Here is a 13,612-nt window from a genome sequence, read left to right as displayed (position 1 = left end):
CAAATTCTGCTGCAGAACAACTGTCCAAACAAACTAGTGTTAAGTGGCTTGCAGTGCTTCTTACATAAAGGCTTGGAATAGTACAGGGCAGAAAGAAGTCATGCAGAATGGGATATTTGCTGGAGAGCTGTGAAGTCGGTGAGCTAAATAACAAGAGGCACTGAGCAAGCCGTGCTGATGTTACCAGTGTGCCATCTCCACTCCTGACTCTCCAAAGCCCAAGCATTCCTCCACATCTGGTTAAAGTGGCAACAAACATGGAGCAAGACTGCATCCAAGAAGTGGTAGAGGATGGGGTGCATGCTGAGATGTAAAATGAAATCCATTTGCTCCCTCTCATTTTGGAGACAGAACAGGAAAAATAGCCAGGAAAAGCTGTGAAGGTTGTAGTGAAGTTGCAGCCCATCTAAGTGAGAAGTTTTCCAGGAGGTGTAAGAAACCATAAGTGGAGAAGTTACACCAAGTGGGAGCAGAAGTGAAAGATGTGCTGCTTGGGCTTGACAGTGGATAAGTAGGGAGATGCCTGTTTAATGGGGCTGGTGGAGCCCATCAGTGCAAAATCTTATATTGAGGAACAGATGCAATAGCAACTGAATGAGAACAGTAAATCATAAGAACTGCTTCCAGGAGCTGGAGCCCACTGTGACTGAATTAAGGCTGTTTGGGCAGCGTTTGGAATGAAGAGGAAGCTGATGCTGTTTCCTGGTGCTTGGCACATGGGCTTCATACGCTCAGCCAGCCCTCACAGCGGGATGGCAGGCAGATGGGGGCTGCTGTGTCCCTGAACACAAGCACTGCAGCCAGAGTGCTGCCTACCTGGGTAAGAATGCTGCCAGGGGAGAAAAATGAGTCAGAAACGGACTATTTCAATGTGGGTGCTGCAGGCAGGGGTCTAAAGCTAGTATGGTAATGGGATGAATGGGAGAGCAAAGCGTGGCCTGGTGTGAGAAGAAAAGAGTAATGAGCAGATGGACAAGAGGCAGAAATTCTGAACATCTCAGAGCATACACTGATGAGCTGCAGCACTACATTACTCACAAGAGCTGGTGTTAGGCAGAAGCAGAGATACTGGTTGTGATGAGAACACTGAGCTGTGGGGCTTGGAGTCCTGCTGCTCTGCACAGAGCATGCATGGGACCCATGGCCAGGAGCTGCCCCTCCTGCAAGGCTACAGGGATGAGGGAATTGAGAGGTGGCAAAAGCATTTGGGGCTGAAAAGCTGCAAGAAACGCTGGTGGGCATAGTGCAGCTGATGGCCATATCTGCAAAGGGCACATGCTGTGCAGACTGTGTGCCTGCTCCATTTGGCTGTCAGGCTGGAAAGGGCTTCCACAAAACAGTTAATGTGTGTGCACCGAGCACTTCCTGAGCATTAGCTGAGTATAAGAGATCAGTTATGCAAGCTGTTTCTTCAGTTTTAATCTGATTTCCTCCCTCTGCTCTTAATAAATCTTATTTTTATTAGATCTTCTGAGTCGTGGGCAGCTTGGGAATTTCACATAGATTTTCCTGGAAAAGAAAGACTTCTGAGAGGAGGTATGGGAAAAAAAAAAAAAAGAAACAGGGTCTAGAGATATTCAGGCTGCAATTCTCAGCTGAAAGAGCACAGGACACAGGTTCTTTTCTTCAGAGTGTCATTTTCTGGGCAAAGAGTTGCTGGAAAGAACCATTGTTGATGCTGGCTGAGAAGTTTTAAGGGATAAGGGGTATCGCTGCTTGTCAGAAACTCCAATGTTTGGGTGAGTTAAGAAGGGATGGCTGACACGATGGGGGACTGCAGGGTGTCGTGCAGCCCCTGTGTGAACATGTGGCTTGTTTCTGCTGCTGCAGTCAATGAAGAAAGATGGGAAAAAGTCAGACTGGATGTAAGGAAGAAGTTCTTTACTGTGAGAGTGGTCAGACACTGGCCCAGACTTCCTAGAGAGCTGTCTGATCAAATAATAGATAGAATCATATAATTACTTTTGTTAAAAAGAACCTCAAAGACCATGTAGTTTCAACCCCGTTGCTGTGGGCAGGGTTGATGATGCCCCATCCCTGTCCCTATTGCCTTTTGGATAATTATCTTAATAATATACTTTAACTTTTGGTTAGCCTGAGGTGTTCAGGCAGTCGGGCAACCTTTGCAGGTCTCTTCCAATGGAACTACTCAATGTTCTGTAGGTCTCAATGTGATTTAAAGGGTAATTCCCTCAGTACGGTTCATCCCCACTCAGCTTGCTGCTTATTTCCCATTACCCACATATTTGCACCAGACTCAATGTCAACTCCAAATTGTATCACAGCTGAATTTACTCCACTTGTCAAAACTACCTAAGGAAAGGCATTTTCCTTGAAGGAAGCTATTACAGCTCATAGTCCATTGCAGGTGGTGAGCAGGCTATGTAGGGCTTGCCAAAATCAGCACATCACAGGGTCAGCACGAGGCCACCTTGGACAGCTGGGAAGAGGCAGCAATTCTGAGCTGCTGATTTCCTATAGTATATTTGAACTCTACTTTGGGAAAGAAACCGGTCTTGCACACCTGTTAGGAAAGGCTACTGAGTGCTCATCTACCAGGATGACTCTTTCATTTGCTCCTGGAAGCTTCAGCTACACCAAAGCACTGGGTGTTAGCATTGCATGATTTCTTCTTATCCTTTATTTCTGTGTTCCTGATATATTTTAGTGCCATTCACTTTGTATACCATTATACTGCAACCAGACCCCCCAAAAGCAAATTCAGTGGGGCTCAAGCTGATGGGGGTAGAATTGCACTAAGCTACGGCTTCCCACATGGTGTATTACTGAACTCCACAACAACCACAGCTCTGAAATGATCTGTAAAGGTTACCACAATAACAGCAGGATGCCATCTTATTTATTTTGCACTTGGCTTTTCAAGTTCCCTATCTGAAAGTACATCAAGTCTCTCCGGAGCTCTAACATCAATGCTGCATTCTATGAAGCAAGGAAAATATAATATTTTTACAGTTGGTCTTTAAATCAATTTCTGACAACAAATCAATCTCACCAGAAGCCTTGTTGGTGTTATGAGTAAGAGAAGGAGAGATTTGGAGATTAGAGTATAATAATAGCATGCTGTCTCCATGAATTTGTCCTTTTGTATATCCAACTATCGCATTTTGCTGCCGAGATCTAATTAAGCCCCACCAATCAGATTTATGAAAGTGCTAATAGAAAAAAAGGATCGTATAATGCTGTTAATACGTGCTCCGTAATTAACACTAATGGGAGTCGCGTGGTTAAACACCCCGTGCATCACCCCGAAAACAAACTTGTAGGTGCAGTGTTTATTTTATAACCTCGTAGAAGCAGCAATAGATTCCAAGCAATCTTAGCAACTGGGAATCACTGCACCAACCAGAGCCCACCCTGGAGCACTGAGACGAGGCAGGTTCTGCTCTTGCAGCCTTCTGGTCATCCTGCAGCATGGCTGCTGGGGGATGAGACTGGGGGACAAAGTTATGTATGCTATGTGCAGTATCTGTGCTTTCTAATGATCAGTCACAGCACCTGGTGCTTTCTGGAGCATTCAGTGCTTTGTGGAGGTAGATTCTGCAGCATTTAAGACCCAAACTCTTGCTACCAAGACCCAAAGCTCATGCAGACTCTTTAGGCTGAAATACAACTCTGACATTTGGATACTTGTGTTCACTAAAAATCTTATTATTTTTCTTTTTTTCCCCTATGATTCGCTTTAGTAGTTAAACCCAAACGGGTATGTGACATTCAGCCTTCCTTAAATCATCGTTATCGTTTCATAAGGAGGTATTTCTCTGCCTTGAGGCCCACGGATAACATTCTCCTTAATTAGGAAAGTAGTGTTTTTACCCCTTCTCTACAGGGGTGCAATTTATTGCCCAAGTGAAAGGTAATGAAAATCATTAAACCTTAAATCTCAGCCCTGACACAGACCCCTTGCCTACCTCAAACCTTTTCCTCTGTGACCCTGATTGCCCCCAAACCAACCAGCCATCTCTATGTGTGTGTTTGTTACGTGATGCTTGTTTTATTTTTGCAGGTGTAAATTTAACTTGAGACCAAATCTCCGAAACTTACAAAAACTTGAGATGCAAACAGGAGCTGTGAAGTGATACGTGATGAGAGCTCAGAGTAAAACAGGTTATTAATTATAATGAGAAGTCCTAATTTCTCCCCAGCTCCCCAAATAGATCGGGAGTGGAAATAAATGCTTCCAAGTAGGATATTCTCAGTGAATTAGAGTGAGTGTTTTCATTTTATCTTCCTAATAATGATTTAAGATGACTTTCGCATGAATTTAAGCTGTATAATGAAATGAAAGCCTGGGGGGAGGACAGTTCAGAGGCAGATTTCTATGCTAAAATATTGAGAACCATTTCCTTAAGCATTTCAGTGACTTACAGCCCACATCCCCTGAGCTTGAACTCTTAAGAGAAAACATTTTAAAGGCATTTTGGAGTGTGATTTTACTTTACAATGTGAGCAGTCCGAGCCACCCCCCCCTCCCTTTCTAGTCAGAGGCTGCTCCTGCAATGCCTTGTAACAGCTTTTAGACTGTTAGTCCTGCACTGGGTGGGCTCAAAAAGCAAAATGAGAGTGTTTTCCTATTGAGGTCAGCAAACTGAGCCTGCTTAGGAGCATCAGGGAGCAAATCTGATGCAAGGGAAGGCAGACTGCACTGGGGGAAGCGTTGGGACCTGAAGTGGGACCTGCAGTGGGACCTGCAACACGCAGCTAAAAAAGCAAAGCTAATTTCAACCTCGCAACCCCCAACTGCACGATTCGCCTTTTATTTTTTAACCAAATCTCGTTATTTCACGACGTCACCTCCCCCCCCCCCCCAAGCGGAAGTACCGACCTGGAAGTCATTTAGAGGTCAGAGCGGGTAACATGGCGGCGCCCAGGCGGTGAGGGGAGAAGGCAGCGGGAGCAGCGCTGCGGCCATGAACGCTGCCCGCTGCTGCTGCCCGCCCCAGGCGCTGGCAGGTACCTCGGGCAGGACATGGGAGGGGGGTGATGTGGGAGCTCAGGGCCTCTCCTGTCCCAGTGGCCTCGTTCTCATTGTGATACAGAGTCCTATAAGGTGATACACTGAGTTAGAGGTAAGAGAAACTAAGAGCTAATGTTCTCTAATTATCTTTTAATAGGGATATTTGTCTGGCGGTTGAAGAAAACGGGGATACGGCAAATCCCGGGTTACTTTGTGCACCTGTGTCGAGCACCCAATGACAGACTGATCACATTTCAGTACTTTAACTTCCTCAAACGAATGGTAAGTGATGGGACGTGTTCATCCTACGTTTCTTATTCCTGAAGTATCAGAGAATCATAGAATGGGCTGGGTCAGAAGGGACCTCAAGGGTCATCAATCTCCAACCCGCCCTTCCATGAGATTCTGCTTTCTGGTACTTCCTGTGTAGTGTATGTCACAAGCTGGCTTTGGCAGGGGTCTGGATGGGGTGATTTCCACAGGGCCCTTCCTGCCCCTACGCTTCTGTGGTTGTGTGCCTGGAGATTCTTCCTTTTCAGTTGTTCTGGAAGTAAGAGATGCTGGTTGGCATTTAGGGTCTGGTATCAGTAAATGAACAAAGGGTTCCCATTAATCCCACTTACCTACCTCAGTGTGATCTGCAAATGGGAGCATGCTCTCCTGCTTTCTGATTGTGGAAGTTATGGTTTTTTTACCCTTGTGAAGATTTGTGATCTTGTGATTACCCTTGTGAAGAAGACCCCCATCTGTTGTACTGTGTCCAGGTGTGGAGCCCTCAGTACAAAAAAGACATTGAGATTTTGGAAAGGGTCCAGAGGAGGGCCACAAAGATGATCAGGGGGCTGGAGCACCTCCCCTATGAGGACGGGCTGAGGGAGTTGGGTTTGTTCAGCCTGGAGAAGAGAAGGTTGCGGGGTGACCTCATTGCAGCCTTTCAATACCTGAAGGGAACTTACTCCCAGGAGGGGAGTAAACTCTTGGAAAGGGCTGACAATAGCAGGACACGGGGAAATGGTTTTAAGTTAAAAGAGGGAAAATTTAGGTTGGATGTTAGGGGGAAGTTCTTCACTAGGAGAGTGGTGTGGCCTTGGAACAGGCTGCCCAGTGAGGTTGTGGATGCCCCGTCCTTGGAGGTGTTCAAGGCCAGGTTGGACGGGGCCCTGGGCAACCTGATCTAGTAAAGGTGTATGTTTGGTGGCCCTGCCAGGCAGGGGGTTGGAACTACATGATCCTTGAGGTCCCTTCCAACCCAGGTCATTCTGTGATTCTGTGATTTGACTCCCCTCCTGCCTGTGGTCCGTCTTTAGGTACTGAAAGGCTGCAATGAGGTCACCCCTCAGCCTTGTCTTCTCCAGGCTGAGCAAGCCCAGTTCCCTCAGCCTGTCTTCATAGTGGAGGTACTCCAACCCTCTGATCTTTGCGGCTTCCTCTGGACCCTCTCCAACAGATCCCTGACTTTCTTGTACTGGGGGTCCCAGGCCTGGTCACAGTACTCCAGATGGGGCCTCACAAGGGCAGAGCAGAGAGGGACAATCACCTCCCTGTGCCTGCTGGCCACCCCTCTCCTGATGGATCCCAGGATGTTTGCTTTCTGAGCTGCAGGAGCACACTGCTGGCTCATGTTAAGCTTTGTCTCATGTGCTGAGTTAATACTGGAGAATGGTTTAGGAAAAAAAGTATATTTCTCATACCTGACCAAATCAGGCCAAGTCCAAGCATCTCCTTTTTTGTGTTGAAGGGTTAAGCAGTTTGGGTCTGTAACATCTGAATTATAAGCCAATCATTAGTTTCTTATAAAGATATATAAAATTGAGTAGGTATTTTGGAGTTATTATAGACCTACAGGTACCTCTTTGTGTATACCTGAATTAATCATTCATAAATCAGATTATACTGTCAGGTGGTTTTAAAAATGAATTAAGGAATATTTGCTATTGAAAGTAGAAGGAAAAATGGGGTTTGTTTTGAAGCAGTTCTTCACGGTTAAGTAAATGCCATTGAGATAGTTGTGAAATGGAAAAATGCCTTCTTTGTATGTTGTCCAAATTAAGCTTAACTTCTTTGCCCATAATATAGGTGTGAAATTCAGGCTAACTCAGTTATGTCATCATAGGAAGTAAGTATCATTAAGAAGAATAATGTAGCAGTAACGTCAGTGATAATAACAATGCCAAGTTGACAAAAATATCTTCTTAACCATGTTAATATTTATCATTCTATCTAGTATGTAACACAGTACAACAAAGACCTCAGCCAGCGGGCGAAACCAAAGTCAGATTCAGTTGTATCTCCATTCCGTGAGAGTCAGTTGGATCAAGAAAGGAAGGTTATACACAAGATTACACCAGTGTCACCTGTTCATCAACCTTTGTCTGAGCTGAGAGAAGTTAAGTCAGCTACAGAAATTGGAGAGCCAGGCACGCCACCAACAGCAGAATCCAAAGAAGAGAGACAATGGAGAGAAATGAAGCTCCGGCTGGATGATTTGCCAGGAATTCTGGCACGTTTGTCCAAAATTAAGCTTACAGGTACTATATTGTTTTTCACTTCTGTCCATCCTCTTTGGTATTTAGAGTTCCCTACCACGTTAATGATACCCTGCATGTTTTTCTGTGATCATTTCCACTTTGGTGACACAAAGAAACTGAGTCAGTTCCATCAAATGTGTGCAGGGAAAAACAATGTAGAGCAAGTATTTTGTTGCCTATTAAGTTTATTTACATCGAGGAGGAGCTTGCATTATATCATCAGCTAGCTTTTGGGGATCATAAGAGAATGCTGATACAATAAAAAGGTAATACTGGATTAGGAAGTGATTAAATAAGCCCTGCATTAAGATAACGCATGTTAAGTTTACCATCCTCCTCTCATATTTACTTATCTGCTGCTATCTACTTACCTACTTATCTCTCATTTACTTCTGTGCAGCTAAATATTTACAGTATCATATCATATTGACGGTACAAACAAAAGACAATTTGAATAATTTCATAGTTTATAAAGGAAAAAAATGGTGTGTAGTCAATTGCTTTTTCTGAAATGAGGTGAAATTTACCTGTGTGGTCCATAATGGAACTGTACCTTCTAAGCAGCTGTTTTAGCAATTGCTTTGTAGTCTAGCTACATTTATGTTATTCCAATAGTAATACATAATGGCTATAAATGATTTCTTTGCCAAGTGGCAGTGTTATATGTAAGGGAAGCTGTAATGATCTGACCAAAGCCTTACGTTTTGTCTCTGTCAGGGCCAAGAACAGAAATATTTCCTAAGTCCCTACTGTGGTGCTGTCTCTGGAGAGTGCAATAGATTCTTGATAATAAAACTGTTATTCTTTGCCATAACAATTTGTTATAACAGAAATCCTGAATTCAATTTATTTTCTGAACATTTTTGTTCCACTGTATGTGTTTTCCTTGCTGGAATCTTACTGACCACATAGAACGTACAATGGCCATTTACATTATAACCCATTGAGGAAGCCTTTCAGCTCTTGATGTTGGTGAGTCATCTCACCTTCTGGACTTCACTAAACTGATCTCGTCTGTTTGTCCAAATGTTCCTCCTTGTTATTAAAAAACAAAAGCTCAAGATGTCTTTGTTTTTTGCTGCTAAAGATTTGAGTTAGTGCACTTGAGGGATGGCAAATGTCACTTGATACTTTAATGCGTCCCTTTTACTTAATAGCCTTGGTGATTTTAGATTTAGGCTTATAAAACTCCTACTGACACATTCATCAGTTCTCAGGATTATTGTACTTCAGGTTTTGCAACAGCTTTGTGACACGTGCGGTCAAAATTGTTGCTTCTTCTTTCTCTGTGTGTAGTAGAAATGCTAAGATACAGCTTGAAGCAGTGATAGAGCACCTGGTGGGGAGGCAGGGCCAAGGCAGGGGAGCCCAGGTGTATGCAATGCATCTGAGTTACTGGAAGGGGTGGAACAAAGATGCAGCCCTTCCCAGACCTTATTTAAGGGTTGGCAATGGGGGCAAGGGGATCTTGTTGGAGATCTCTATGTACCCAAGGCCTTCTAAAGGTAAGCAGCTTCTTTCCTTTATTTCTGTACCCACAGCTGCTGTATTTGAGCAAGTCCTCACTTGCTGCAGCCTAAACACAGCAGTGTTTCACAGAGCAGGAGTTTCAAGAAGCGCCCTTAGATGAAAGAGCATCTTTTTTTCTGAACTCTCTTTGTATGGCCTCACTTTTGCTACCAGACTTCATAACAGCTTCTGGTAGCTCTTGTTTAAATACTGAAGACAACCTTGCAGGCAACAAAATGTTATTCTGTTTTAAGGTGTGGGGTTACTGAAAAGCTGGGGAAGGTGAAGGTTACAGAACTTCATTTGGTCAAAATCTGTTGTCTTCAGATGTGCTGGGGAGGTAAAGGGATGGACTTCGCAACTGTGAAAAAGGTATAAAGCTGTAGGAAAAAAGTTAATCCCTCTTTGTGCTGCAATCTTCATGTATTTGGCAGGGAGATGTTACAGAAACTGGGGAGTATAAAAGCATGAGTTTGACTTTGGATGGAGAGGGGTTTGTTGAGGAGAGTTCTCCCTTTGGCCCTTTGGGTTGTAGGATAGCATGGGAAGCAAGAAGGAAAACTATTGGGTGTAATGTGTGGATCTAGAAAATGGCTTTAGTTATTTTTATCTGAGCTGTGTTATCACGTGGGCAGATCTGTATTCTGTACAGGGTATGGTGGTGGAGGCCTTTGGTTTATTTATTTCTGTTATTAGAGAAGAAAATAGATTTTCTGAGGTCACTTTTATTTCTGCAAACGACACGCAACCCAATTCACTTCACCCATGGAGTTCTGATAGATCTCATATCCTGTGTGTTGTTTTTGGCGGGCTCTTTATTTATACTCTTTAGAGTATAAAATAACAAAAAAACAAACTGTGCATTATGCTAAAATGGGCCTTCCTTATGCCCCCATCTTTTCCTGCTGCTGAAGTAAAGAGTGTGTTTGTTTGTATTCTGAACTGTAATTCACCTTTGAAAGGAAATGAGCTTAGCTATTACCATACCCTCCTGCCTCATGTAAACTATAGTTCATAGGACTCTGCCATTAGAAACTGCCTCCCCAACAGAAAGGGATTTTTGTTTATGTTCCTTTGCCATAAGAAATGATTAGGGAACTTTTAATTCCTTGTTGTATAATCTACCTTTTTGGGTTTGGTTTCCATCCTCTCCCATCTCTGCATTCTCTGCTGTCTGAACAGCTGTCTCTTACCCTCCTGGCACTTGGAAAGTGAATGCATCTGCCTGATAAGTGTTCAGAATTACAGATTTTGTTGTTTTCAGCTTTATCACAAAGTTCACGTGGAGCTGAATAAAGCAAAGAGAAATGTGGCACTGCGGTAATTCTGATCATTCATAATGTGAACACATTCAGAATTTCAGGCTCTCTCAAACTTCATGTAGTATAGTTGCAGATGAAAGCTGAAGTGAGCTGTGCAGGGGAGTTCAACTTTGGTTTTGAATGGTGGGGAAGTGTGACGAAGGCACAGTGTGCAGAACATTGGGTGTCCTCCTTAGTGAGCTGTGCTTTGTGAACACAGCCTCATTGTTGTTCCTGTACTAAGGGCTGTCTTGCACTTTGCTCTCTTGGTGTTGATGACTAGTTGACAATACAGCGTGTTGTGTAGTGCAGGTCTGAGCAGTGGGTGTGTTTTTTATCAGCCAGTTGTAAATGAAATTGCTGATTTCTGAACAGCTGTGGTGTTTTTATCTGCATTGCAAACTCATTGTCTGTGGGGCTGAGTCTTTAGCTTCTCTCTCTTCTGTGCCTAGAATCACTGAGGTAATCTATTAATCTATTAACATATGATGAACATTTCTATTCTCGTTACAGAAGCCTTGTTTCATGTCTCGTTTCATGTCTCGTTGGCTGGGTTTCTTGCTTTGGTTCTGTGCGCACAGCATCCATGAGTCACAAGAGGCCTCTGAGTGCCTTCAGAAGGCCGTCTAAGCTACTTTTTCCCAGGGCAGGACCAGCTTCAGGTGTATCATTGCTGACTTCATGTTGTTCTGTTCTAAAAACCATCCAAGGATGGGTAATAACCAGCTTGACCGTGCCAGTCTGCTGCAGTGTGCTCTTGTCCTCTCTACTGAAAAGCTTCTTGATGGAGCCCTATTTTGCTTCCATTTTAAGTATATTACTATTTCTTCAGGCACTAAGAAATCTGGAAACTCTAAAGCTTGTTTTGCTGCTTTGCTTTCATTGAGGATGTGAGATGTTGTTTGGTTGTGTCTCAGAGAGTTCAGCCCAGAATCCTGTTATGTTGACCTGTATGTTAGGAGAGAGTTCAAAAAGGCAAGCTTAGGGGTGTTTGTACCTTGGTAATTCTGGAGTCATTTGTCATCTTTAATAGAGGCATTCCAGGGTTTACCACGGAGTGGAGAGTGGAACCTGTTGTGCTTTGTCCTTGCTTGGGTGCTGTCTGTGCTATGGGCTGACTCCAGGGCTGGTGGAATTGGTGTTCTGAAGAAGCCCATGGATTTGTTTGGTGTATGTTTTTAAGGCAGAGATTTATGGGTTGTTCTGCTGCTGTCTAATCATTGTTAGCTCCTTCCTCAAGAAGGAAGATCTGGATGTTCCCAAATCAGGGGCCAAAATTCCTTTTTGGAAGCAGAGTTGGAAGAATCTGTGCTCTTGTTCTCAATTCTTTTTTACATCTGCTTTTAATAAAACAATCCTATTTTATTTACTAGAAAACAACCAGAGCTTATTAAATGTATTGCTTACATATGGATTTATCTGTGTAGTAGTAGTGATCTTCCTGCACAGGCACACTGCAGTGGAAATGGGGATGTGTGCTCCTACCTGGTGCTGTGCTCACTGACACCCAGCTTCATCCCTGCAAAATAAAGATGATGGTTATCCAGCTTTGCATAATGATTCTGAGCATTGCTGAGCTGCCAAGTGGTGGAACATCGATGACTAAATAAGGTGTGTGTGTGCACGGGCTGAAAGTCTGCTTGCAGCTGCCCTAGTAAAAAAAACAAATCCATTTGCTTTAATGGAGTTCCAGTAGGTTTCTCCTTCAACTGAGAGCAAAATTTATTCTTTAAATTGTGGTTTTAATACAGCCAAAAACTTTGAGAAAGATTCATCAGTGTTCCTTGTATCGATTGTTACAAGTCTATGTGTATTTTTTGGTCCTAAGTATATCTTACATGCCTGTCACAGTAGTTCTGGTTCTCTGGTTATTAAAGCAGTAACTATTATCCTATCAAAGAAACAAAGCTTGATAGCGATATCTTACTAGCAGTTGCTGCAAGGAAAATTGAAGAAAGAAAAATAAACTATTCCTGCAGTTTCCCCATGCATTTTAAAGTTGTTCAACAGTGAGAGATTAATGCTGTTTGCTCTGTGTTATTGCACTTGAATTTTATATGAGATGATTTGTTTCAAGTGAGTGTCCCGAATTTGTTTGCTTCAGTAGTTGGGCTGTCTGTAGTGTCCGGGTTGTGATCTGCAACAGAGCATAGATCGGCCTTTTCCTGCCTTTACCTTCCCTGAAAGCAACATGTGATGCTTGGGGAATTCCATCAGCTTTTGGAAAGGTGCTCCCTTATAGGTAGTGTCCCTGATAGGAGCGACTCTTGTGTTAGAACAAAGAAATCGTGTCTTAAAATAGAAGTCCATGTGCTTTTGTTCTTCTATATATGCTGATGTGTCATCAGTGCGGGGACAGAAAGGAAACCTAAAGCTGAATTGGTTTGCTTTGGATTTCTTACCCATTTATTTTGGCTTGGCTACTTTTTAATAGGAGGTAAATGGAACATAGCGCAGTGATTTGCATGCTATAAATACAAAGAGTTATAGAGGCAGATTACACTACAATGAAACTGAAAAGGAATGCCAAGAATACAGTGCACTGTAGGCCTTTTGAATGTGCTATTCTGGAAACACCATTCACTTTCTTTTTTGCACCAGTGCATTAGCGTTTTTGTTTTCATTGACATTGAAGTTGTAGACAAACGTGCCTTGTTAATTTCTGCTAAAGATGTTTAAAAGATGTAAAGTTAGATTTAGGTTGAGATCATAAGTTTAAATCCTGGCTTCTTTTTGAAGATAATGCCAGCTCTCATCAACAAATCTTGAAAGGATCAATTCCATCTATTCTATAATAAGGTGAAGTTAATTTGGTCCCTAAAGCACTAAGCGAACAGAGATTAAAAAACAAACAGTCCATGACCTCATTCCCTTGAAGTGATCTCAGTAAAATATACTTTTCCTCCACCAAGAAAGTAGAAGAGTAAATTATTGCTTCCACAGTGAAAGAAAATAAACTTTTCCATGCAAAGAGAATGTTTTCTTGCTTGCTCTCAATATGTTGCATTTGAGCTGTGGGATGATGAGATGAGCAGCAAAGCCTTGTGCTCAGGGCACAGCTCTGGCCAGCCAAAGTACCTGTTGGAGCTGGCTGTGTTTGAGGATGTGCTGAGGCCTCTTTGTAACAGGATCCCAATAAGTAGCACTGAAATGACTGGCTGAAATTAATCTGGGGAAATCAATTGGGCCTTTAATTAGCGCTGTAGCTGTACTGTATGAGGATCCCTGTGAGGTCAGTGTACGGTGATGTTACACTGACTGTTTGCCAATCTGCTCCACCTTTCCTCTTCAGTAAATGA

The 13,612-nt window shown here is 43.1% G+C and overlaps 1 protein-coding gene across 2 annotated transcripts in view; it reads left to right on the top strand.

Moving 5' to 3' along the window:
* The first annotated feature begins 4,855 nt into the window (after window positions 1–4,855).
* Window positions 4,856–13,612, top strand: part of LOC107322098 (protoheme IX farnesyltransferase, mitochondrial) — an 88,722-nt gene continuing 79,965 nt past the window's right edge. For both annotated transcript variants that reach the window (XM_015879736.1, XM_032448310.1), the window contains exons 1-3: window positions 4,856–4,971; window positions 5,133–5,257; window positions 7,200–7,503. In XM_015879736.1, the coding sequence (XP_015735222.1) occupies window positions 4,929–4,971; window positions 5,133–5,257; window positions 7,200–7,503 (472 nt within the window). In that variant the 5' untranslated portion in view covers window positions 4,856–4,928. The remainder of the gene's footprint in view (window positions 4,972–5,132; window positions 5,258–7,199; window positions 7,504–13,612) is intronic.

Source organism: Coturnix japonica, chromosome 18 (assembly GCF_001577835.2).
Source record: "Coturnix japonica isolate 7356 chromosome 18, Coturnix japonica 2.1, whole genome shotgun sequence".
NCBI lineage: Eukaryota > Metazoa > Chordata > Aves > Galliformes > Phasianidae > Coturnix > Coturnix japonica.
The sequence above is the reverse complement of the archived record's forward strand: the minus strand, read 5'-3'. Positions and strand labels throughout refer to the sequence as shown.